We start from the raw sequence: 24,446 nt of genomic DNA, 5'->3' as shown, positions 1-24,446 counted from the left end.
GAACTTTGAATTGATTATCGCTTAGTTAATTGATTCTCAACAAATTCGAAAGTTAATGGTTGGAATATGAAAATAATCTTTTGAAACCGAGGATTGAGTTGTGAACAAACGAACCAAAGGGATTTAGCCGTTTTATTACATTATTTAACTACTGTTTCTGAATTTGATTTATGTTCATACTATCCAACAACAAAACCCACCTTGTGTGTGTGAGTATAAGGTGTTTGAAGCTTTGTTTGAAAGATAATCCTTGGGAAATGACCTAGGAGTCACTTCCTAGTACTGCAGTTTTAATTGTTATATTATTTGTATCGGGTAATGCCTCGATCAGCGGGCCGCCCACATTGCCCAATATAAATGTATGCTAGCATGGCAGGCAAACAACAGGGCTAAACGGGCTAATGGACAAAATTTATATGTCATGCTCACAAAATTTTGCGGACTATGCAAGGAGGGCCCATGCTTTCTTATTTTGCCATCTCTATTTATATCTAGCAATTACACTAAAATGATGAAAAAATTATGAAATGTTAACATACATCTGTCTCTAGCAATTACTTTAACAAATTTGAGAATTATAAATCATTGAAATAACTCTATGTCTAGATAGTATAACAAAACATGCAAAATATTACCAATTAATAAAAATCTACGTGTAGAAACTGTACCAATTTGATGAGCTCTTATTTTCAGAAATTAGAATCATAATTTCTTCATGCATTCATAATCTCAAAAAAAAAAACAAAAAGTTGTCAATCACTACGTAAACATTAAATAAAAAAGATAACTCATAAGAACCGAAGCATAATAATTAAGCATGAATCTGAATCAAAGTGTATACATCAAGTAAATATTACATTCAATTCCAACAATGGAGAAGTTGAGCTACATATTTTCCTGATAACTAAATACAATGATACAAAGAAAGAAATAAAGTTTATAGGATCAGAGATTACCTCCTCAATGAGCATGCATTAACTCCTTAACTTTTCTCTCTTGCTTTTACACCTCAATTCTAGCTAAACTACCCTAGGAATTAAGAGAAATCGAGAGCATCGTATTTCTACCTGAATTACTATCTAAAATGTCCAACTTGATCCCATTTTAAAGAGTCTGAACACTACATATTTATCTCAGTGCAGTGCAGTTTGAACACCATGGGAGAATTTTTGGCATAACTACAATTTCGCCTAACGCAAGTGATTCACTATGAGAATCTAGAACAGTAGCTACACAAAAATTTCTCCCAAATTTTGCTAAGCACAACTTTTGATATATGCTATTTTCACTCAACGTAGGGATTGTGCTAAGTGTGGCCTTCATGTCATGCCAGATATGCTAGGTGTGGCTTCTGCACTGGGCTTAGGATGTTCTTGTCCAAAAATTTGACTTTTTTGCAATGATTCATCTGGTTTTGTCCCGCACAATCACCTTAAAGGCTAAAACATGACATTTTACACAATATGTTTAGTTGAAGATCAATTTGCCCATAATTGAAGTAAAACATGATAATTCAAATATGATATTGTAGCACTTATCAGAAGCATAATAATAATTAGAATACTTCTATACTTTCTATAATTTAAATATTCGATAAAAATCATAGTTATATATAGTACTTAGTGTGGCTTTCAAGTCATGTCAGATCTGTTGGGCGTGGCTTTTGCATTGGGCCTAGGATGTTCTTATCCAAAAACTTGTCTTTTTGGCAATGATTCATGTGGTTTTGTCCTGCACAATCACTTTAAAGGGTAAAACATGACATTTTATACAATATGTTTAGTTGAAGATCAATTTGCGATAATTGGAGTAACAAATTAAAAAGGGCTCGTAATGATCTTCTCAAAGATCACAAGGTGCTGAAGTGGCAGGCAGGATAGGGGGAGGACCAACCAATAGGTTTTTGTAAAAGGGATGTTCTTATTATGTTATTGCTGAAAATAAAAACCTAATTCCTCTTTGTAGAGGGGGCTAATTGCTTGCCGTCTGGGAGTTGTATGAGCGGTAATGTCCACGTACGGCTCCGTGAGAAGGGCGATGGACAAAAATGGTCTTGTTGTACCTCACTCTCGTCTTTACTGGGGTCTGCTCTTTTTGTTGTTGGTAGAGTATGCCAATATGATCTTAATGAGGTGCAGGGCTTTGCATCTGACATTCGTTGGGCTTCCCTCTTCTTGAGCATGTGTCTCGACGTTTTTGTGCAATAAACCCCTCCGACCGAAGACTAGTGGTAGGTGGTCTCGCGGAGCTTTCGGAGAAAGACAGCTTAGTGTGTAAGCACAACAATGAACCGCGACAAACCCTCAGACAACCTATCTAAGATTAGAGGGGAGATCCTCAGTAGTTGTGACCCTTTCACTCTTCCACAAACTGATACATGTACCGAATGCTCATACGGGAAAGTTGACTCCTGGGTTTGGAACGAAGTCTCTGAAAAATCCGTTCTTTCTCGTCCACTCAGGGGGGTGCGGACACACCTGCGTGGATTACAGGTAACGGTTACAATAATGGCGAGGAAGTGAACAGTACCCGAAGACATTTAGGGATGAATGTAGACCCATCGGGCAGGGATAATCATTCCGGTCCTGGGAGAGGTGGTGACTGTTCTCAAGAATTGAGCTGAGAGAAGCCTTATGAATCACTGAAACGATGGTAGGGGAGCCTTTATTTATCAATATGGCGAGCAAAAAACGAGCTTTGCTCCCATTTACAATATGAAGAAAGAAGGGTTGAAGTTTAGACCGCTTACAGTAGTTCTACCTATAGAAAAGATCATGAAATAGGCAATCAGAATGGTACTCTAATCCATTTATGATCCCGAGTTACCAGACACATCGCACTTCCGCTCGGGTCGAGGCCGCTACTCAGCCCTAAGACGGATCAAAGAAGAGTAGGGAACCTCTCGCATGGTTTTGGAATTCGACATCAAGAAGTGTTTTCACACCATCGACTCATCCCAACCTTTAAGGAAGAGATCGACGATCCCAAGTTATTTTACTCAATTCATCAAGTCTTTTCCGCCGGACGACTCGTAGGAGGTGAGAAGGGCCCTTACTCCGTCCCACAGTGTACTACTATCAGCCCTACTAGGCAACATCTACCTACACAAGCTCGATCAGGAGATATGAAGGATCCGACAAAAGTATGAAATTCCGAGAATAAGATAAGTTCTATTAAGGAAAGGTCGTACTGATGACCAAGAAAACTCTCAAAAAGAAGCAAGCTTCAACGCTCCCCAAGACAACAGAGCCATCATTGTAGGGAGAGTCAAGAGCATTCAATGCAAAACGACATTTCATTCCCTTCTTTCGTCGTGGCACACCCCTCACACAAGCACCCCCGGCGAAGAGGGACCAGAAAATGCTTTTAGTTTTCCCCCTTCGTCGGCCCTTGCCACCTTCCTTAACAAGCCCTCGAGCCTCCTTTGCACCGCCTTCTTCATAGAAGCCGTTGGGTTGACCCCGAAGGCTGAATTCTATGGTAGAGAATGCTTTAATAATAATTTGGCCATGAGAGACCTTATTAAGTATTGCAAAAGAAAGGGCCTGCTGATAGAGCTGGGCGGGGAAGCGAGACTAGTTATCAGGTCAAAGATAGGCTTGGCCTATAAACTGGCCCCCTTAAAAAAGGCATTATTTCATAAGGATTTGTTACGTGCGATATGCCGACGACTTACTACTGGTTATCGTGGGTGCCGTAGAGCTTCTCATAGAAATACAAAAACTTATTGCCCACTTCCTACAATTCGGCCTGAACCTTTAGGTAGGCTCTGCAGGATCAACAACAATAGTTGCACGGAGTACGGTAGAATTCCTCGGTATAGTTATTCGGGAAGTCCCTCCGAGGACGACTCCCATAAAATTCTTGCGAGAGCTGGAGAAGCGTCTATGGGTAAAACACCATATCCATATAAATGTTTGCCACCTACGCTCCGCCATCCATTCCAAGTTTAGGAACCTAGGGAAGAGTATCTCGATCAAACAGCTGACGAAGGGGATGGGCGAAACAGGGAGTCTACTGGACGGGGTTCTACTAGCAGAGACTCTTGGAACAGCTGGAGTCAGAAGTCCCCAAGTAAGCGTATTATGGGGGACCGTCCAACACATCTGTCAAGGAGAAAGGGGGATATCGTTGTTGCATAGCTTAGGTCGGAGCAACGCGCCATCGGACGTTCAAGAGGCAGTTGCACAATCGGGCATGAGTGTCCGTAAGTTGTCATTGTATACTCATGCGGGTCGGAAGGCGGTGAGGGAAGGAGGAGGACATTGGGCGGTATCTATCAGCAGCGAATTCCCCATACAATTAGAGGCGCCTATCAAAAAGATACTCTGAAGGCTTCGAGATCGAGGTATCATTAGTCGAAGAAGACCATGGCTAATCCACGTGGCTTGCTTGACGAACGTCAGCGACAGAGACATCGTTAATTGGTATGCGGGTATCGTAATCAGTCCTTTGTCCTACTACAGGTGCCGCGACAACCTTTACTAAGTCCGAACGATTGTCAACCACCAGATCTGCTGGTCTGCAATATTCACCCTAGCCCAAAAGCACAAATCCTCGGTGCAGGATATAATACCCAAGTACTCCAAAGACTCAAATATAGTAAATGAAGAAGGTGGTCAGACCCTTGCAGAGTTCCCCAACAGCATAGAGCTTGGGAAGTTCGGACCCGGTCAAGATCCGAACAACAAGGTGCACTCCACTACTAGTCTAGTAGTTTTTTTTCTATTAGTTGCGGCAGCTTCTGCGCCAGCAAGATACGAACGGTGAAGCGAAAGCAATACTAAACAAGTGAGAAAAGCCCTATATATTATATTAGTCAAGCCTAAACTTATTGAAACCTAGCTAATGAGTAAGAAAACAGGTTGGTTCGAGGGCCCGTTGGTCAAAGGAAAGGGGAGGTCCTTCTTCCGGTACGGAGTCGTATGATGCGAGAGTCTCACATACAGTTCCTTTGAGAAGGGTGTGATACCACCACTTATCAGGCCTGACGAGCGGTCCACGGAGCTGCATCCCTACTCACCTGGTCCATTCACATCGCTCTCTCCAGGAGGTTGGCCGCCTATCCTAGGTCTTCCCATTTTCAAGAGGATCCCGGGCTCGATTTGGCTTAGTATCAAGGTGATTCTTTGATAGGATTAAGAAGCTTCTATGGTGATCGGAGCATCAAATTAAAAAGGATTTAGGAGCAAGTCATGGAAGCTTGACTAATAATAGTGATAGTTCAAGTATAATATTGTGGCACTTATCAAAAGCATAATAAAAATTAGAATACTTCTATACTTTCTATAATTTAAATATTCAATAGAAATCATAGTTATATATACTACGAGTCATTTTAATTAGAGAACTTTTGAACTAGTACTCATAATCATGTAGTATAATAGTTATACCTCACGTGCAGTTAATCACTTAAAATCAGAAGACATCAGTCAAAACTAATTAAATTGTATCGTATTAGTTAAAATATTTTTTTATTTTTCAAAACGATATAACATGGATTTAAACTTTGTAGTTACTTGTAACATGGTGTGTGTATATATATATATTTATTGCAAACAATAATGTTTATATTTATAAATTTAGTATATCTACTATAATATATATAATTTAATTGATATGTGATTTAATTAATATATTATTGTAATACGATATCGACATTAGTACTCTGATTAGTAATAACTAATACAATATTAGTAATACTTTAAAAAAAAAAAATACATTGTCATCCTTTCCAATTCCCAAACAACAACAAAAGTACATTGTAGTAGTTTTGCACTATAATTGATGGGGCTATGCTTTGTGAAGCAGATTACTTAAAAGTAAAGGGCCAAGTATATTATGGAAACACATCTAATCTTATAAAAAATGTGTTATTTTATGTATTATTTATTTTGATTAGTTGAAAAAATATATTTAAGTTAAAAGTTTAATAACTAAGAATTTTTCTGACCAATCATAAGTAATGATACATGGAATGACACACTTTTTGGAATAGATGGTGTGATTCTATATATTTTTAGTAAAGGGTTTCTTTTGTTAGTTGTACTTGTAAAAAAAATCCATCCTAGAATACATAAAGACAAATAATTCACTACCATTTTTTCAGGAATATTATCAACATTTTATTTTTATAAAGAATATTATCAACATTTTAAATACATTGTATATTATTTAGATTTGTCTACATAATATATCATGTTTTGTTTAACTTAATTGCATTTATCACATTTTTTGTTTAAAAGATTACACTTATTTCTTATGCAGAGGTGGTCAGTGTAATGAAAGTATAAAAACTATGAGATGTTTGTGTAGGTGTAGAAAAGTGAGGAGTAGTTTATGTAATTTCACTAAAACTCAAGGGGTGTCAGTGTAATTTACTCAATTTATTTTGATTTTAATTCTTAGTTACTAATTTAGATCTAGGAATAACAATATAACCATAGTTAGTGGTGAGCAGACCATATCTTATACGTTCAGTTAGTTAGACCCGATTATAATTAAATTTGAATATGATTATGTTTCATCATGTATAGGTTTGTGTTAAAAAATTAGATCTTATTAATATTTAGGGCATAATAAGTGAAAAGTATAATTCGACTCAACTCATCTTATGGTTACTCATAACTTCTATTTGTATTTATCTATTCAATTATATAAATAGTAGTCTCATCTCTTTAACCTAAAGTAGATAATACATTTTGCTGTAAAAACCTATTTATTGATACTAGCGTGTCAACAGCCACTTCGTGTCTACTGACCCGCATTTTTATTTTATGATATTAAGTATTAAATTTTATTTTTTATTTTAGAGAATTAGAAATAATTTTTATTGGATGTACTTCATGTTATAATTTTTGTATATATTATAACATTTAACTTAAAGTGAAATGTATTAATTATAGTTATATAGAATTATATGATTTTACTTTAGAAATAAAAAATATTAAGGCAAAATAAGAAAATGGAATTATGGTGGTAGTTATTTCAAGTTTTGACTTTATACAATACTAGTGTGTACATGCACTTCGTGCCTGCAGGTCAATATTGTATGATACTATGTATTTAATTTTTATATATTTCATTTTTTATAATTAAAATGTATTTGTTGTATTTAGTGTACTTTATATTATAATTTTTATGTGTTTATGATAATATTTAGTTTAAGATGAGAAATGTGGTTAATGTGTTGGTGGTGGTTAATTAAGATTATATGGTTTTTTGTAAAAATTAAATAATGTGAAGGGAAAAATAGGAAATGAAAATTATATTATGATGGAAGTTACACTATGTTTTGGCTTTATATATAGTATGAATATAGATAGAAGATAGAATATATAGATATAGACATAGACAAGTGTTGAAGTATAGAAATATAGAAGTATAATAATCTCATATTTTTAACTGTTTTTATTTAATTACTTCGAATGGATACTTAGGATATTCTGATGCATAAATGCTTCAACTACTTCTCATAATTTTATTAAGTGGCCCTCTTTTCAAATACAATAATGCTTTTTGTTTTTGATTAAATTTATGAATAAAAATTTGCAAGTAAAACTACAAACTATTTATCAATTGCCTTTTAATATAAGATAATTGAAGATTTGATGACTAAATAATAATATAATAGTAATAATTTTCAAGTTATTGGGTATCCACAAATATTCTAAACTACTTTTAAACTCATTTGAAAAGTCCATAATGAATGCCTGAAATATTTTCATTCATTGGACAATTGTTTTATAAGCATTCTTCACACCTATCTCACCCTATTGTCATTCCTACCCTACTACGTACCCATTACGTTAAGTGCTATGGATTAATTTTAAAACCAGCTATGTTTTACCATGGGCTACCTGTCTCAAAATTCCAACAATATGGCTACCCATGTCAATTCTTTTTCCACAATACTAACTACTAATGTCAGTTTTCGAAATGCCCAAAATATAGCTACATGTGCCAATTCTTTCCCTCAATACTCACTACCAGTTCTCGAAATTCCCACAATTTGACTGCTTGTACAAATTCTTAGTGTCACGGAAAGAAGGGGGGAGAAGTTTGCCGGAAATGCATCGACGAAAATTATGAGGGAGAAAGAAAATAGGTTGAATGAAAGTGCATTCAACTTGGCGCGAGTTATAATGAGGGCAGAAAGTCTCTATTTATAACATGAATTTTTTTCAACTTCTTCATCTCTCCAATGTGGGACTTGTGAGTTGTTTTTTTTTTCAAAACTCTTCTATGTGAGACTTAGGAGTTTTTTAGATTTCACACCCAAAAGTTCTCACTTATGGTTTTCAACAAACTATGTTCTAACAATCCTTCACTTGAAATTAAAAAAACAATTTCCGAGAATATTTATGGTATCAATAAGATTGTGCATAAACAAAGGTGTCATGCGACTTGAACCTTTGCATAGTGAATAAGATCCATATTTTACTAGAGTGACTCATAGTCTTGAACTCTATCTCCAGCATCAAACCACACACAACCTTTTCAAATGTGTATTTTATAAAGCTCGTGGTTAAAGGTCATGCACATCTATCCTAGTATAGTGAACGCTCTAGAAATTTATGCCTCAAAATTTCATAGGAAACGGCCCCCACTTCCATATTCACATAGGTGAGTCTATCAAGAGTACTCATGTAGCCTAGGTACTCTACTCCAATTGGAGTATAGATCTCATTAAGAGTTTTAACTCATCCTTGCATATGCTGCAAAAATCATGCTTCTCGTAATTTTATAGCATGTTCATTCTCATATCACTTCACAACTTGTTATTACCCATTGAACCTATTTCTTGGGATCTCCAGTCAGTTAGGTTGGGTTACCATCATGAGTGATCCTCATTCTAAGGGCAATAATCCTATACTCTTAGAAGTATTATGAATTTTCTCTCTAGTTAGTCCTTTCGTCAAAGGATCTGCTAAGTTATTCTCAGTGCGTACATGATCCACTCTAACAGCTTCTATAGAGAATAACTCTCTAATAGTATTGTGCTTACGACAAATTTGTCGTTTCTTACCGTTATAAAAGCGATTCTCAATTTTTGTAATAGTCGCGATACTGTTACAATGAAACAATACAACTGGATCAGTTTTTCCCTTAGGAAAATCTCTACAAGCAAACTTCTCAGCTAACTTGCTTCTTCATTAGCTGTTGCTAATGTTATCATCTCAACTTCCATAGTGGATTGAGCTAACATAGCTTGTTTAGACTCTAGATAGTTCATCTCATCATTATGGCTTCTTGCCACAACTCAACATCCAAAGAAGTCAAAATTTCTTGGAGAGTTGATGAATTATCCTCCAATATATAGACCATATAATTATGTCTATACTTTCTAAGAGTTATTGCTCTCTTACTTATTTCTAGGTTCTATTTCAAACATTTCATTTTCTATCATTATCTATAATCACAAGTATGTGACTAGTTGATGTGTCCCCACTATTCATCAATTTAAAAGAGAATTTCTTTTTCATTGAAATCAACATCATTTAGACTCATTTTCCATCATTTTTTAAACTTCTTCATCTCTCCAATATGGGACTTGAGAGTTGTTTTTTTCCTTCAAAACTCTTCTATGTGGATTTAGGAGTTTTTTAGATTTCACACCCAAAAATTCTCACTTATGGTTTTCAACAAACTATGTTACAACAATATATCACATTTAATTTTTTTTTGAACATACATTAGTTTATTTTACAACTATAAAGATGAAATTTTTTATGCAAACATACTAAATAATAATTAAATATACCAACGTACAAAACTAAAGTTCAATATTCAATATTTAAGAATGATACTTCGGAGAAACCACAACGTTGTATGATATCAGTCCCTTATTCAAAGTGTGGAAAATACCCTAACAAGGGCCTACAAAATAACTTTAGATGATTAAGAGTTGCATATACAGTTTGTATAAATAAAGTTAAATTTTAGAGATGATTATAAAATTTCTAATCAATTTAGGTATAAAAAAATAGTATACCATATATCATTAGTGTGACATAGTGAGGGTTCATTTCAATCTAAATCACGACTTTACACCACAACAAGAGGCCGGGTACTCGAAATCTTGAAACTAACATAGCCATTAGAAAACACAAGAAGCCAATGTGAATAACACTTGCAAGAAATTCACTTTTAGCCTCCTATATATATGAGTCTTGGGGCGCAAAATCATACAGATCACAAATAAAAGAAAGAGTAAAAGGAATATGGCTATTTTAACTGATGTGCAAGTGGCTTTGGTGAAGAGTTCATTTGAAGAATTTAACGCAAATATTCCTAAACACACCCATCGTTTCTTCACCTTGTAAGTTTTCTTTTTCATTGTATCTTTTCCTTATATATATGACAGAGATTCGTTATCCCAAATGGTATCCCGAATCATGTATTGCATCAATAAAAATATATCATGTCAATTAAAAAATTAAATATTCATTATTTGTTCTGTTTTATTTTAATATTATTAGTGCGAGACATGGTTCAAAATACTATTTGGGAGAACATATTCTTCTTTTATATATTATGTTTTGGAAAGAGCTAATGTGAGGTCAAATGTCTCTACTCTTTGGTCATGGTATGAAAATAGGGTACTAGAGATTGCACCAACAGCAAAGGATTTGTTCTCATTTTTGAAGGGCACTAATGAAGTACCACAGAATAATCCTGATCTCCAGGCTCATGCTGGAAAGGTTTTTAAGTTGGTAAGTGGCCTAAAAGGCAAACAATTATAACTCTTTTATTCAGTTAATATTTTTCAATATTTTGTTTTGGTTTTGTAACTTCATTATTTTAATTTTACTCAACAAGCACGATACTAGATGAGTTGTATCCAATACTTTTAGGATGTTAATGAATATATAATTTGTATTTTATAATTTTCCCATTATTTGATCACAAGACTTTTATTATAGTAATAAGTTCAAGTTGTTGAGATTGATTAGAAGAATGATTACGTAATATTGCTTTCATTCCAAAGTTTACATAATTCAAAAACCAAAAAAACATGACATAATTCTCTACACTCGTAATGTATAGGTTAGAAGAATGATTACTTTGAAAAATACGACATGATCAGAGGAATGACTACTTTGAAAATCCAAAAAACAAAAAATAGGATAAATACAAATACATAAGTTTACGTAATTCAAAATATATGAACAATGCAGAATAGGAGGAAATAATGTGCGTTATATATGAATTCTGTATATTGTTATTATATAATTCATTATTTATATTTAATCATCATTGATTTTTCAAAAAAATAATAATATAAATGAATAATAAATAATAAACTAATTGTATATAAATCTTTATATTAACAAAATATAGATACTTGCCATTACAAACCATGTTATATATTAATTTGTGTTTTTTGGTTTTAGACTTACGAAGCAGCAATTCAACTTCAAGTGAATGGAGCAGTGGCGACAGATGCCACGTTGAAAAATTTGGGCTCTGTACATGTCTCAAAAGGAGTCATTGATGCCCATTTTCCGGTATAATAAATATCCTCTCTATTTATATCTTATACTTTATAAAAATTGTTTTCTTTAGTTTCTTTGTTTATTCAAAATATTAATGATTTAGGTTTTACTATTTTACCTTTAACAAGATATTTAGTTATCATTAAATATTTTTACGATAGGGTTATTCATATTACTTACAAGACATTGTTGATTAAATATTTATCACAATATATTAAATACCTTTTTACTATAATTTTTTAGGGAAGCCTTAATTAATTATAACTTTATTTATCCATCCATCTATATTTATACAAATATTATTTAAAAAGAATTAGCAGTTAGAATGAATAATTTTGTATTGCCCTATGTTATCACGAGCTTGACATATATGTATTCACAAGCATTATTTTTTTTCCAATATCATATCATTTACCATTAATATTTTTTGGGTACTATTAAGGGTAAAAGGGTGAGGAATTAATCAATTTCAGGGTGATGACTGCCAATCCCAACAAATGTCGTTTCCAGAAATCAAACTTTTAACATTTTAATCATTTTGGGGATTTAATGAAGCCTTATATCACTATATCATCACCTTGTGGGTCATTTACCATTAATATATTGATAGTATAAAATAAAAACTCATAACAAGTATGAACTAAATCTATGTTAATGCAATATAGGTGGTGAAGGAAGCAATTCTGAAAACAATAAAGGAAGTAGTGGGAGACAAATGGAGCGAGGAACTGAACAATGCTTGGACTATAGCCTATGACGAATTGGCAATTATAATTAAGAAGGAGATGAAGGATGCTGCTTAATTTCAAACTCATCACCTATTGCAATAAATAATGAATTTTATTTTCAGTAATACTTGTTGAATAAGTTCTTGTTATAAATGTTGTTTAAAATGTAAATGGGTTGGTTCACTTGATCGACCTTCCCTTAATGACAACATATTTTAGTTCGAATTTAAGGATATCTTAATATTATATGTACTTCCACTTCCACTTCCACTACAAATCCTTGCTGAGGTTGGTGGCTTGTGTTAGACCTTAAATTGGGAGAGTCTCCCTTACGTTAAACTTTTCTTATCATAAATAAATATTATTTAAATAAGTTCATTGTTTGGAAGGTATACACTATTTTATGATGGAATGCGATACATTATTATAAAGTAGTTATGATTTGAGTTAGTACTAATCATACAAATAACCAATAATAAATTGATATTTGGACACTTTTGGTTTTTCTCATTTCTTCCTTCAGCAAAAACATTTTTCTTCATTGCCCAATGTTTCAAAATTCTTCCACCATACCCTTGAACTGTCACTTTACCCTACAAGTCAAGGTTCACTTCTTAGAGTGGATAATAGTATTTTTCGAATTGTGCTGTCTAAAGTAATTGGGAAGAGCTTTTGGGAGGAAGATGACTAAGTGGTTGTAATGATGGCAAAATTGAAAGTCACCATTTGTCTTGCATTGTGTATTTTAATTTCATATTTTAGGCTTTTAATCTCCTTTCACATCAATTTTAATGAACAATTAATTTATTGTGGGTTAATTACATTTTCCATTATTCGTACTCGTATAAAATTTGATATGTTGCCATTTAACTCCAAAATGGAGAAGCATGAACTTAATTAAGGAAGTTGCATTATTGTGTAAAGGAAGAGGTAAAATTCATGAGGGAGAGAGTTTAGGGAAGTTTTGTCTTAAAACTATTTGCATGGTATACAACTTTAAGAGTCAGCCTACACTATACATTAAGTCACAAGGTCAGTATGATACTTTAATAGTTTCCTTGTACGTAGATGATCTTATATACACTGGAAACAATATAAAGATGATAATAGAGTTCAAAGAAGACATGATGAAGACATTCGAGATGACAGACCTAGGCTTAATGCACTACTTCCTTGGAATTGAGGTAAATCAAAAAGAAGAAGGTATATTCATCTCACAAAAGAAATACTAAAGAAGTTTAAGATGTGTGAATACAAACCAGTTGCTACTCCGCTCGTGACTAATGAGAAGCTACAAAAGGACGATGGATCTCCACAGGCAGATGCATCTCTCTACAGGAGTTTGATCGGGAGTCTTCTATATCTCACTGCCACTCGACCAGATATCATGTATGCTACAAGTCTTCTATCAAGATTCATGCAAAGCCCAAGTCAAATCCACTTTGGAGTTGGAAAAAGAATTCTTAGATACTTACAAGGAACAAAAGAGTTCGGTATATGGTATAAGACCAACACCAACTCAACATTACACGGCTACACTGACAGTGATTGGGCAGGTTCGATGGATGACATGAAGAGCACATATGGTTGAGTATTCTCTTGGGCATCAAAGAAGCAAGCAATCATTGCACAATCAACAGCAGAAGCTGAGTACGTAGCAGCTGCAGAGACAACTAACCAAGCTATATGGCTTAGACGAATACTCAATGATATGGGAGCAAGAGACGAAGCCTATGACAATCTATTGTGACAACAAATCGGCGATAGCAAAGAATCCAGTCCATCACAATAGGACAAAACATATCACAATTAAATATCATGTTGTTAGATAAGCAAGTGAGAATAAAGAAATAAAACTCGAGTATTGCAAGACCGAAGATCAAATTGCTGACATATTCACTAAGGCATTACCAAGGCCAAAGTTCGAGCAACTACGATCGATGCTAGGAGTTACAAAAATGTGCATCAAGGAGGAGTGATAAAATATTGATGCACACTTTCTAGAAGCTTCCACACTTGTGTAGAAACAAGTAGTGATGATTGTATCATAATATCTAGAATTATCCTATGCTTCTAGTATATTCTATTATAGGCATTTATTATTATAATTAAAGAAGTATCTAGAAATCTTGAGAAAAATGTATACTAGATACTTATGGAACCATCTAGAAATTCATAAGTGTTGTAGAAAGCCTATAAATAGGCACTCACCCTTCATTTGTATAGCATCCAAATAAGAAGCAAATTATTCTAAGTTGTGTAGCTCCAAAGCTTCTTCACTTCTATTTTCACTACTATAATTTTCATTTCTAAAATACTATCAGTTCTTAAAAATAGTCATGCATAAAATAGAAGCAATCTTCTTATGTGAGAATTGTTGATAAGTGTGCCTTGCCCTTAACAATGCAGTGTGGAATTTCCATCTTCTTGCACAATGTTGACAACAATAGGCTTCTTAGCTTCAACCTTCATTTTAAAGGTATTTCTAGTTTTCTATATTCTTGTAAAAAAGAATAAGGAATATACATCAATATTCATCTTAAAAGAAGACTTGCATCAAAAAAATTATCTGTATATACAATACACATTGTTCTAGCAATGTGATCAGCATATCTTGAAGGTGATATAGCCTTCTTTTCTTGCTTTATTGTTCCTTCAGTTCTTAGGCTCAATTCCAAATTTTGGAGGATTCTTCGAGTATGCCAAAGAACCCAAGAAATTGCATCTCTTCTTGTTCTCTGTCCATGATGGTTCTATTTTTTTATGTCGGTTATGCTGCTCTTATTTGACGTGGGGCCATCTACACATGGAAAAGATGATGTATTATTCCCTTCAATGTCAAATTCTTTTGAACTTAGCACAACCAAGACTCGTGATACACCTTATGCAAGAGCATACTGAAAAGATTCTACTCAAAAGGGAATATGACCTTGCTGATGGTTGCTTTTGACTTGAGCATGATGACATTTAGCAAATATCAAAAGTGTTTTCATCTCCATAGGCTTGGAAAATCTTGACTAAAGTCTATTGTATTAATACTTGAAAGATGATGATTCTTTTGTTGAAACTTGGAAAGACAGAATAATTATAGAGTCTATAGTGATGGTGACCAAAACCTTTAGGATGAAGGCTCTGAAACCATGTTACGGTTATATGTAATTCATTATGATTTTCATTGTTTAGTCAGAATCCCAAAAGGACTTATATACACTTTACAAATAATAGAATGGATTGTTGGATAAACAAGTAACAACATATTGGTTAACTAACCAACTTAACTACCTATCCAACGACTATATTGTAACCATATCAAGAGTAAAAACAACCCTTAAATATTTCAAAACTGCCTAGTGCGCCTAAAATGAAAATCCCATGTCAATGATGTAATTGTAAATGATTAATAACATTATCATTCAAAATAAGGATATGGAAAGCAAACCATATTTAATCATTTTTCACTCACTATATATACTAATAATGTATGTGTTTTATACATTGTCACTGCATCATTTGTCATTTATATTTAATCATCATTGACTCTTCAAGAAAAATGATTCAAATGAATGGTGGATGATGTACTAACAACGTATAAATATTTACACGAACTAAACATAAATATTACACTCATATAAAAAAAAATTACATGTCATAAAAGATTACTAATGAAAACTTACATTCAACTATTTACAAACCAATAGATCTATGTATGTTTCAATTAAATCTTTAAGTTGTGTCTGACATTTTTAGAAGCAATCGAGTTAGCATAAAACTATATTTTTGTTCTACAATCGAGTTGTGCCTAACTCATGGCTAACTCCAACACACTAATCTTTTATTGACCATGTTTATCAAAATCTAGTCATAATCTAGAACTTACTATACTAGCAAATAATCTTACCATTGCATTAGTTGTTTCTTGGTCCAATGGCTCTCCTTTCTTGCTTTGTCTAGTTTCACAAAACATTTCAGCTTGGTTGGGCATCTCTTTATTCTCCTTAGTTGCACGCTGCAATTTGAAAAAATAAAATATTTAAGTACAACAACTACACCAAATAATATAAATAATTACGTTTATAATTAAAATACCATACCAATCTGTCCCTTATGACACCGAAGTTCACAAGTCTCGTTATGTGTCTCCATTTCTGCTGACTTTTATTTTTCGAATTTTATTCACTCATTTCCTATATACAATAATACCAAAGTCGATTCCAATCATTCAAATCATACAACAGTTTAGTCTTCTAGACAAATCATGGGGTGCCCTTGGCACGCATGCAGTTTAGTTTCATTCAAATCATACAGCAGTTCAATTACAACTATTTTGTGACAACCTCAAACACTATCATGTACTGCAAAGATTTCAACAAGTGTATTCCTAGTCCTAATGCATAATATGGAACATACAAACAAACCAAGTAAAAGTAGTTAATTCACTACTATGCTTCGGTATTATACTCATGTCACTTTTAAATAAGGTTACTCAAGTTAATTTGTAGTTTGTTAGTTGTAATAGTCTAATTTCACTCAACTATTTGTGCAATGTATTGCAATTTAACATCAACTAAAGTTTAATAATCTTACTTGAATATTTCCAAGACACCAATATCGTATCAATTCCTTAAAGTGTGATTCTGGAATGTCTTTAGGACGATTTTTCAGGCGCTCATATGTGGTTTTATACTTGCTAAAATGTTCTTCCTTGATGGCGCATTTGTGTCGCCTCCAAGCATCATTTAGAATAGCGAATACAACTTTTTTCCTACATCTGGAATGATGTATTTTTGCTACAATGAAAAGAAGCATAATTACAAAGATCTAAACGCACATGTAGGAACACAAATTTAAAAGCACAACTTCTAAACTAATACCTTGACATAAGCCCATATGAGATCTTTGTCTGGTACAGCCTTCCAACTAGTGTAAACAAGGGGACAAAAATCTGAACTCCTAGCCACTGTTCCCAAGAAATTGTTGAATTGAACAACAGTTCTTTGATCGGGTCCAATTGGCACTCCATATTCATTGAAAATGATTTCCATTCTATCCTCTAGTGATCGTGCATGAACTTCCAAGCATTTTGTTTTCCCACGCTTTCTTTTTTATGCTTCCCCTAATTGACATATTTATAAATAAATGATATAAATTGTAAATGGAAACACCAAAAATCTTGAGCATAGAGTCAAGCATTCTTCAACCAAGTATCCCTCAACAATACAACCTTCTGGACGACTTCTATTACTGACATAACTCTTCAATTTACCTAAATATCTTTCTGGAAAATACATCCACCGTTATTGAACTTGCCCTCCCAATCTTAACTTATTCACTAGATGTATAGGCAAATGGACCATCACATCAAAGAAACTAGGAGGGAAAATGGTCTCGAATTGACAAAGTGTTTCTGCAATCTCTGATTGTAAGATATCCAAATCCTGCACATCAATAACTTTTTGGCATAGACAACGAAAAAATGAACATAGACGAATTATATGATGGGCAACTTGGCTAGACGTTGTACTTCTCACTGCAACTTGAAGCAAATAATGTAGCATGAAATGTGCATCGTGACTCTTATAACCAAAAACTTTCCTTTCAGCTACGTTAACACATCTTGAAATATTTGATACACAACCATATGGTATTTTTGTATCCTTTAGGACAACACAAAAGATAGATTTTTTATTTGGTGTCATAGAGAAACATGCTTTTGCATACATTACTTTTTTACCATCATTTGTCTCCTTTGGATGAAGCTTTTTTCTAATACCCATCTCTTGTAAGTCAAAATGAGCTCTTTCATGATCTTTTGTCTTCCCAGCTATATCCAACAAGGTTGCAATTATATTGTCAAATATATTTTTCTCTATGTGCATTACATCAAGGTTGTGTCTTAAAAGATTGTGCTTCCAATATGACAACTCAAAAAAAAATGATTTCTTCTTCCATGGACCTTCGTTGGTCTTCTTTTGCATCTTTCCAAACATATTGTTGAAGTTTTCTAACAATGTTAAGATATGCATACCTTCTAACGAATGATAAGATATTGTTGAAGTTTGATCTATATTCATGATCCATGGGCAAAAAAACGCGATGGTCCATATAACATATTTTTCGACTATGCGTCAGATAAGCTGAATTAGTTTCATAATTACAACAAGGGCATACAAGTTTCCCTTTTGTACTCCATCCATTCAGCATATCATACACAGAGAAGTCATTAATAGTCTTGCTCTCATATGAAAAGTTTGATTTTTTGAAGCATCATAAGTCTCTACTCCTGACTCCCACAATACTTTTAAATCATCAACTAGTGGTTGGAGGTAGACATCAATGTCATTTCCTGGTGATTTTGGTCTAGGGATTATTAATGATAGAATAGAATACTCAGCCTTCATGCACCACCAAGGGGGGAAATTATATGGTATTAGTACCACATGCCATGTACTATGAGACAAATTCATTGATCTAAAAGGATTAAATCCGTCACTAGCCAAACCAAGTCTTATGTTGCGTGAGTCAATAGCAAAGTCAGGATGACGCTTGTCAAAATCTTTCCATGCCTCGCCATCGGCAGGATGTCTCAACTTCCCATCTTTTGAACGCTCTTCTTCATGCCACCTTAATGAGCTAGCTGTCTTTGAACACATAAATAGTTTTTGTAGTCTAGGAATTAGGGGAAAGTATCTTAAAACTTTAGCAGGGACTTTGTGAGCATTCTGGATCTCATCATTCTCACTTGATGATTTTGTATATCGTGAAGCACCACATACATGGCAGGAGCAAACATTCTTATGATCCTTCCAATATAACATGCAGTCATTAGGACATGCATCAATATTTTCATAATCAAGCCCCAAATCTTTTATCATGCCTCTAGTTTTATAAAATGAATCAGGGATATTCAAATGAGGCATAGCTTCTCTCAAGAGCCCTAGCAAGGAGGTAAATGATGTATTACTCCACCCATGAAGACATTTCAACAAGTACAATCGAATCGTGAATGACAATGTAGAGAAATTCTTACAACCTGGATACAACTCTTGTTGTGTTTCTTCAATTAGATTATAGAACTTTTTAGCATCATCATTGAGGCCCTTGTTAAGTTCATTGTCTTCTGCCACATCTCTAAATGTATCACGCAATAATCCTTCAATATCATCAACTGAATCATCATCATCTTCCATGCAACCATCAAGATCCGTGTCTTTTAGAACCTCGCCATGACGAACCCATACATCATATCCCTTTTCAAACTCATATCCTATTAGATGGTCGTACACTACAGCCCTGACTTCCCAGCAAGTATTGTGACATTTAGCACAAGGACACAAAATTTCTGCTCCTTGCGGTTTTCCATTGGTGTAAGCATAGTTCAGAAAAAACTCAACACCATCAATATACTCTGAGCTATACCTCAGCAATTTAATCCATTCTTTGTCCATCACGTTAACTAGAATTTTGGAAAATAAAAATAATTAAATTGGCCATTTAAGCCAATTGAAATTATGCATAAGGTGTTGATCTCTAAAGGCTCTAGTACATAACAACATAACTACAATATTAAAATTTTCATTCAACTATTACTTTCCATACAAATCTTAAAATATATACAAAAGAAAAAAGAAGAAGGAAAAGAGACATTTGAAAATATAAATAAAGTAACTTCATGTCATATTTCATAAAGGTGTGAGACTACAACAAAATTTGTAATGAAAAATGATTATATAGTCTAGTCTTAATGATTTCAACAACATCTACACTATTGGTAATGTATTTAGAGCTTAAATTAAATTAAATGTATTTATTCACTCCTTTTCAAATGAACTGTGCAGGTAGCAATTTTCAAATGAACTGTGAAATTTTGAAATTTTAGATTTAATGGAAAAGTGGGCTATGAGCTCAGTTGCATAGACTAGCCACTTATGTTAAATTTCACTGCATTGAACAATAATTTGGGTACAATTATGAAACAACAAAAACTTTTATTTACATTGGAAACTACAAAATCAGCATGAATCCCATAAGGAATATAGAAAATTAGATGATAAAGAAACAGAGAGAAACTGAACCTTAGAACTGTTATAAGTTATTGTAATGAATAAATAATGGAGGGATTACACAGTTTGGTACTTATAGCTAGCTGCTTAGCTGGCTTAGAGAATTAGAGATTTCCACAACATCTGTATAACCATTTCACCTATAAGCTAAGATTACAACACTCTTATCTTAACACATAGAGAACTACTAAGACTATAAGCTCTTTTCTCTAATAAAGATCATGTTAACAGATGAAGTTATACTTGAAATGTCATTTTTATTTTAGTATATGTAATTATGTATATATACTTATTCAGTATTACCAGTTTGAGAATTGAGACATGAATTTCGATTACTAGTTTATTAAAGAACAGGTATGAACTACTATTCTATTAAATTTCTTACGAAGGATTAATGACTAATACTAAAATCATGAACATGTGATTGAAGGAGGGTTGAAGATTTTCCGACCAGTCAATTTCAAAAGAATTGTTATAGCATTTCATAAAATCAAACATCCAAAGCATGATGAAAATACACACACAAGGAAAATATTTGCAAGGTAACCCTGATAGTTAAATGTTATAAGAACACTACTAATAATAATAATAATAATAATAATAATAATAATAATAATAATAATAATAATAATAATAATAATAATAATAATAATAATAATAATAATAATAATAATAATAGTAGTGCAAAACTACTAGATTGAATTCTAAGTTATTTTCTGTTTTTAATTTAGTCTTGTAACTTTTTGTGTTTCACTTTGGTGCTAGGGTAAGTTTTTCCTCGCAATTCTGAATCAAAATTCACAATAATGGTGTAATCGGGTTGAGAATGAAAAGATGTAGAAAATACAATCCGTGTGTGGTTGTGGTTAATGAATGTGAATAAAAGAAGAAAGTGAATAAAAGAAGAACCGAATAATGCTGAACGAAAATAAAATACTTCAATGGAGCTAATTTAGAGAGCACTCAAAAGAAGTGAAAATCCACAATAGCGGCGAACGAAAAACCTCAATGGTGAAATTGAAGAAGAAATTGTGAGCTTTGTCACAAAAACCTCAATAATGTTGGGATTTTTGGTTTGTCAATGGTTCGAAAAGGATTTCCAGTAAAGGATAAAAGCATGGAAGGGTTCCTCAATGGTGAAGCGAAGTTTGCTTTAGGATATGGAAGGGTTCGTCAATGGAAGGGTTCGTAAAGGAAGTTCGTCAATGGTGAAGGGTGGAGGAGAAGAAGTTTGCTTCGTCAATGGTGAAGTAAATTTTAAGAGTAAGGAGGGTTTAATTTGGAGAGGATGAAGTAAGGAGGGTTTGGAAAGGATGAAGTAAGAAGGGTTTAATTTGGAGCGTGGTTTCTTAATTAGTTGTTAGGATAGTGGGCCTAATATAAACGAGAACGGTTTTGTTTTAAAATCCTCTTCAAGAACGGTTTTAAAACCGTTGTATTAAATAAATATAAAAAATTATAAATAGGATAACACTATTACAAACCGTGGCCAAATATACTTTAAAACCACAGTTTTTAAACCGTAGAGAGTAAAAGCATTGTCGTAGGTAAAAAATATAGTAGTGTTAGCTATGTTAGGATATAATAATTTTATTCCAATCCCTTCCACGTTTTGAGGGATTTTGTTGCTCTCTCTCCATATACTTATATCTTTGATTATAGTGAATAATAAGAATGAGATAGTCAATTCTATAAATTTAAAATTGAGAAAATGCAGCTTGAATAGATATTTGAAAAGCTCAAATGCTAGTAGTTATGTACCTATAGCTCTTACAATATTCTTCCTGCATGAATAAACCCTCCTATTTTATGATTCTTTCTTTCTCAATCTCTATAGGTTTGTGGTCTCTAGACAAATTGTATGCATGTATAAACAAGGCATAGTGAGAAGAATATGTGGAATTATCTCTTACATTGAAAACTCAACATATATGGTCCAGAAGAGAAAGAAACAATAAAATTTCCATGCAAGTAGTTAGCATGATTCGAATAACACAATTTCCATTCTAAAGTTACTTTACCATTCCTAGATATTACACAACATGAATCACCAACATTTGAAACAAAAAGGTTGGTTGTTTATGATAAATGCAACACTAGCGGTGCTTCCTAAAGTTGGTCCAACATAATCAGAGTGAGGCCAATGTTTACAAAATATAATTTCATATCACACAATATCGAAAAAAAGAAACCATAGAGAAAATGGATGGGTAGAAAACCATGTCTAGAAAGACATTAATATAACTGTAGATTCTATATATATGATACCTTTTCACTTAAAATACGATATGCGAGGCACCATCAGACCAATGTTTTTTTGGCACAACAAAATGATAAGTTATCTAAAAGCTCATAAGCTAGGAGATAAAAGTTGATAACCTAGTTGATTGAATTGAATTTTTTTGGTAAGATTAACTGATAAGCAAGCTAATAAGGGTTAAAAATGACAGAAGTACCCAGCTTATAAACTCTGATATTGATTATCATAAGATCATAATTTATTGAAATAAGTTCTTTTATCAAACAACATTTAAGTTTTGCTAAATAATCCAACAGGACTAGCTTATAATTTTATTGCTAATTTAAGCATTAAGCGATTTAATATGTCTGGAGAAAGTAACTCGAACTCAATCCCAACTATTAGAGGCTCGAGTAATGCTCTTGAGTCCCAAAGTATTGCTTCTTCTTCTAGAGTGCTACACAGAAGGGACGTGGCAATAGAAGTGATATAACATGGAAGCATGGGATTGCAATTGATGGAACCAGAAAAATACAATGCAAATACTGTCAAAAAGTTGTAACCGGAGGAGCATCCTTCCTACCATGTGTGATAAATACTTTGAACTATTCGAGTTGGTTGCGAAAATGGCCCACGGTTAAGCATCCCTCCTACCATGAAATTAGGGTCAAATATTTAAAGGAATAGATTAAGTTGACCAATGCTAGGCTTGAAGAACACAGGGTTGAATTGAAGAAGGTTACCATAATGATTGATGGTTGGACCCACAAGAGGAGGATGACAATCCTAAATTTCTTAGTGCACAACCCCAAGGGAACAATTTTCTTGAAGTCTATTGATGCATCACACATTACAAAAATTGCTGATAAGATAGTTTAAGATGTTAAATGAAGTTGTTGAGGAGATTAGGAAAGATAATGTTGTTCAAGTTGTGGTAGACATTGCATCTAATTACAAAGCTGCTGCAGAGATATTGATGGAGAAAGGGAAAAAAGCTTTTTCAGACACCTTATGTTGCTCATTGTATTGACTTAATGTTGGAGGAGTTTGAGAAGAAAACTCTCATTCTTTCAGACACAATTTATAAAAGTAGAAAATTACAACGTTCATCTATGCAAGGACTTCTCTAATTTCTCTTTTGCAACAACACACGAAGGAGAGAGGTTTAGTGAGACCGAACCTCATTTGCTTTGCCACTTCATACTTGACTTTGGGTTGCCTTAATGATAATAAAATAAGTTTGATAAGAATGATCACGTCAACAAAAATGGAAGGCAACGAAATTTGCCAGGACACGTGATGGGAGGTTGATTGAGGATGTGGTGTTGGATAAGGAATTTAGAAGAGTATCATTTTTGTTTTGAAAGGTGAATTTTCATTAATGAAAGTAATTCGTGTTAAAATGATAGGAGTCATGTATGAATGAGAAAGAAAAGCTTGAATAAGAAAGAAGGTGAATGAATTAAAAATGAGGATAGAAGCTTGCATACTTGAATAATATTTCACATTAATTGAATTAAAAGTGGATACAATGATTTATATATGGAAAACTAGAAAAACTAACAACCAACTATCTAACAACCAACTATCTAACAACCAACTATCTCAACAATGCTTTAACATCCCCCTGCAAGTTGTAATGTGTCATGCATTCAAAGCTTGGAAATGATTGTGTTGTACACAACGATGTACTCTGAAGCAATAACGACGCTTAACCACGATTTGGCAGAAGCAATTTCATCCAATGCTTAACCATCTTTTTGATAGAAGCAAACCAATCATAATGGATGAAAGAGAGAAAAGAAATGGACCTTAATCTTGATCCTTATATGTTGCTTCAATGAGGAAACATTACACACTATAATGTTGTGTGTTTAATGAGAGAGAGAGAGGTAATGAAAATAGAGAAATGGAAGGACAA

General features: G+C 33.4%; 2 protein-coding genes and 1 pseudogene across 2 annotated transcripts; all 3 read left to right on the top strand.

The window, feature by feature from the left end:
• The first annotated feature begins 2,689 nt into the window (after positions 1-2,689).
• On the top strand, positions 2,690-22,240 carry LOC109340379 (annotated as a pseudogene).
• LOC109340380 (leghemoglobin-1) lies at positions 10,206-12,562 on the top strand. Its single transcript, XM_019578055.1, has 4 exons — positions 10,206-10,321; positions 10,601-10,715; positions 11,397-11,510; positions 12,164-12,562. Exons 1-4 carry the CDS (start codon positions 10,224-10,226, stop codon positions 12,299-12,301), a joined length of 465 nt encoding a protein of 154 aa, XP_019433600.1. The 5' UTR covers positions 10,206-10,223; the 3' UTR covers positions 12,302-12,562.
• LOC109340381 (uncharacterized mitochondrial protein AtMg00810-like) lies at positions 13,470-13,817 on the top strand. The gene has a single exon (XM_019578056.1). It carries the CDS (start codon positions 13,470-13,472, stop codon positions 13,815-13,817), a length of 348 nt encoding a protein of 115 aa, XP_019433601.1.
• Positions 22,241-24,446: the final 2,206 nt, after the last annotated feature.

The sequence above is a fragment of the Lupinus angustifolius genome, unplaced genomic scaffold (assembly GCF_001865875.1).
Source record: "Lupinus angustifolius cultivar Tanjil unplaced genomic scaffold, LupAngTanjil_v1.0 Scaffold_166_7, whole genome shotgun sequence".
NCBI classification, from domain to species: domain Eukaryota; kingdom Viridiplantae; phylum Streptophyta; class Magnoliopsida; order Fabales; family Fabaceae; genus Lupinus; species Lupinus angustifolius.
Note: the sequence above shows the minus strand (reverse complement) of the source record. Positions and strands in the feature narration are given on the sequence as shown.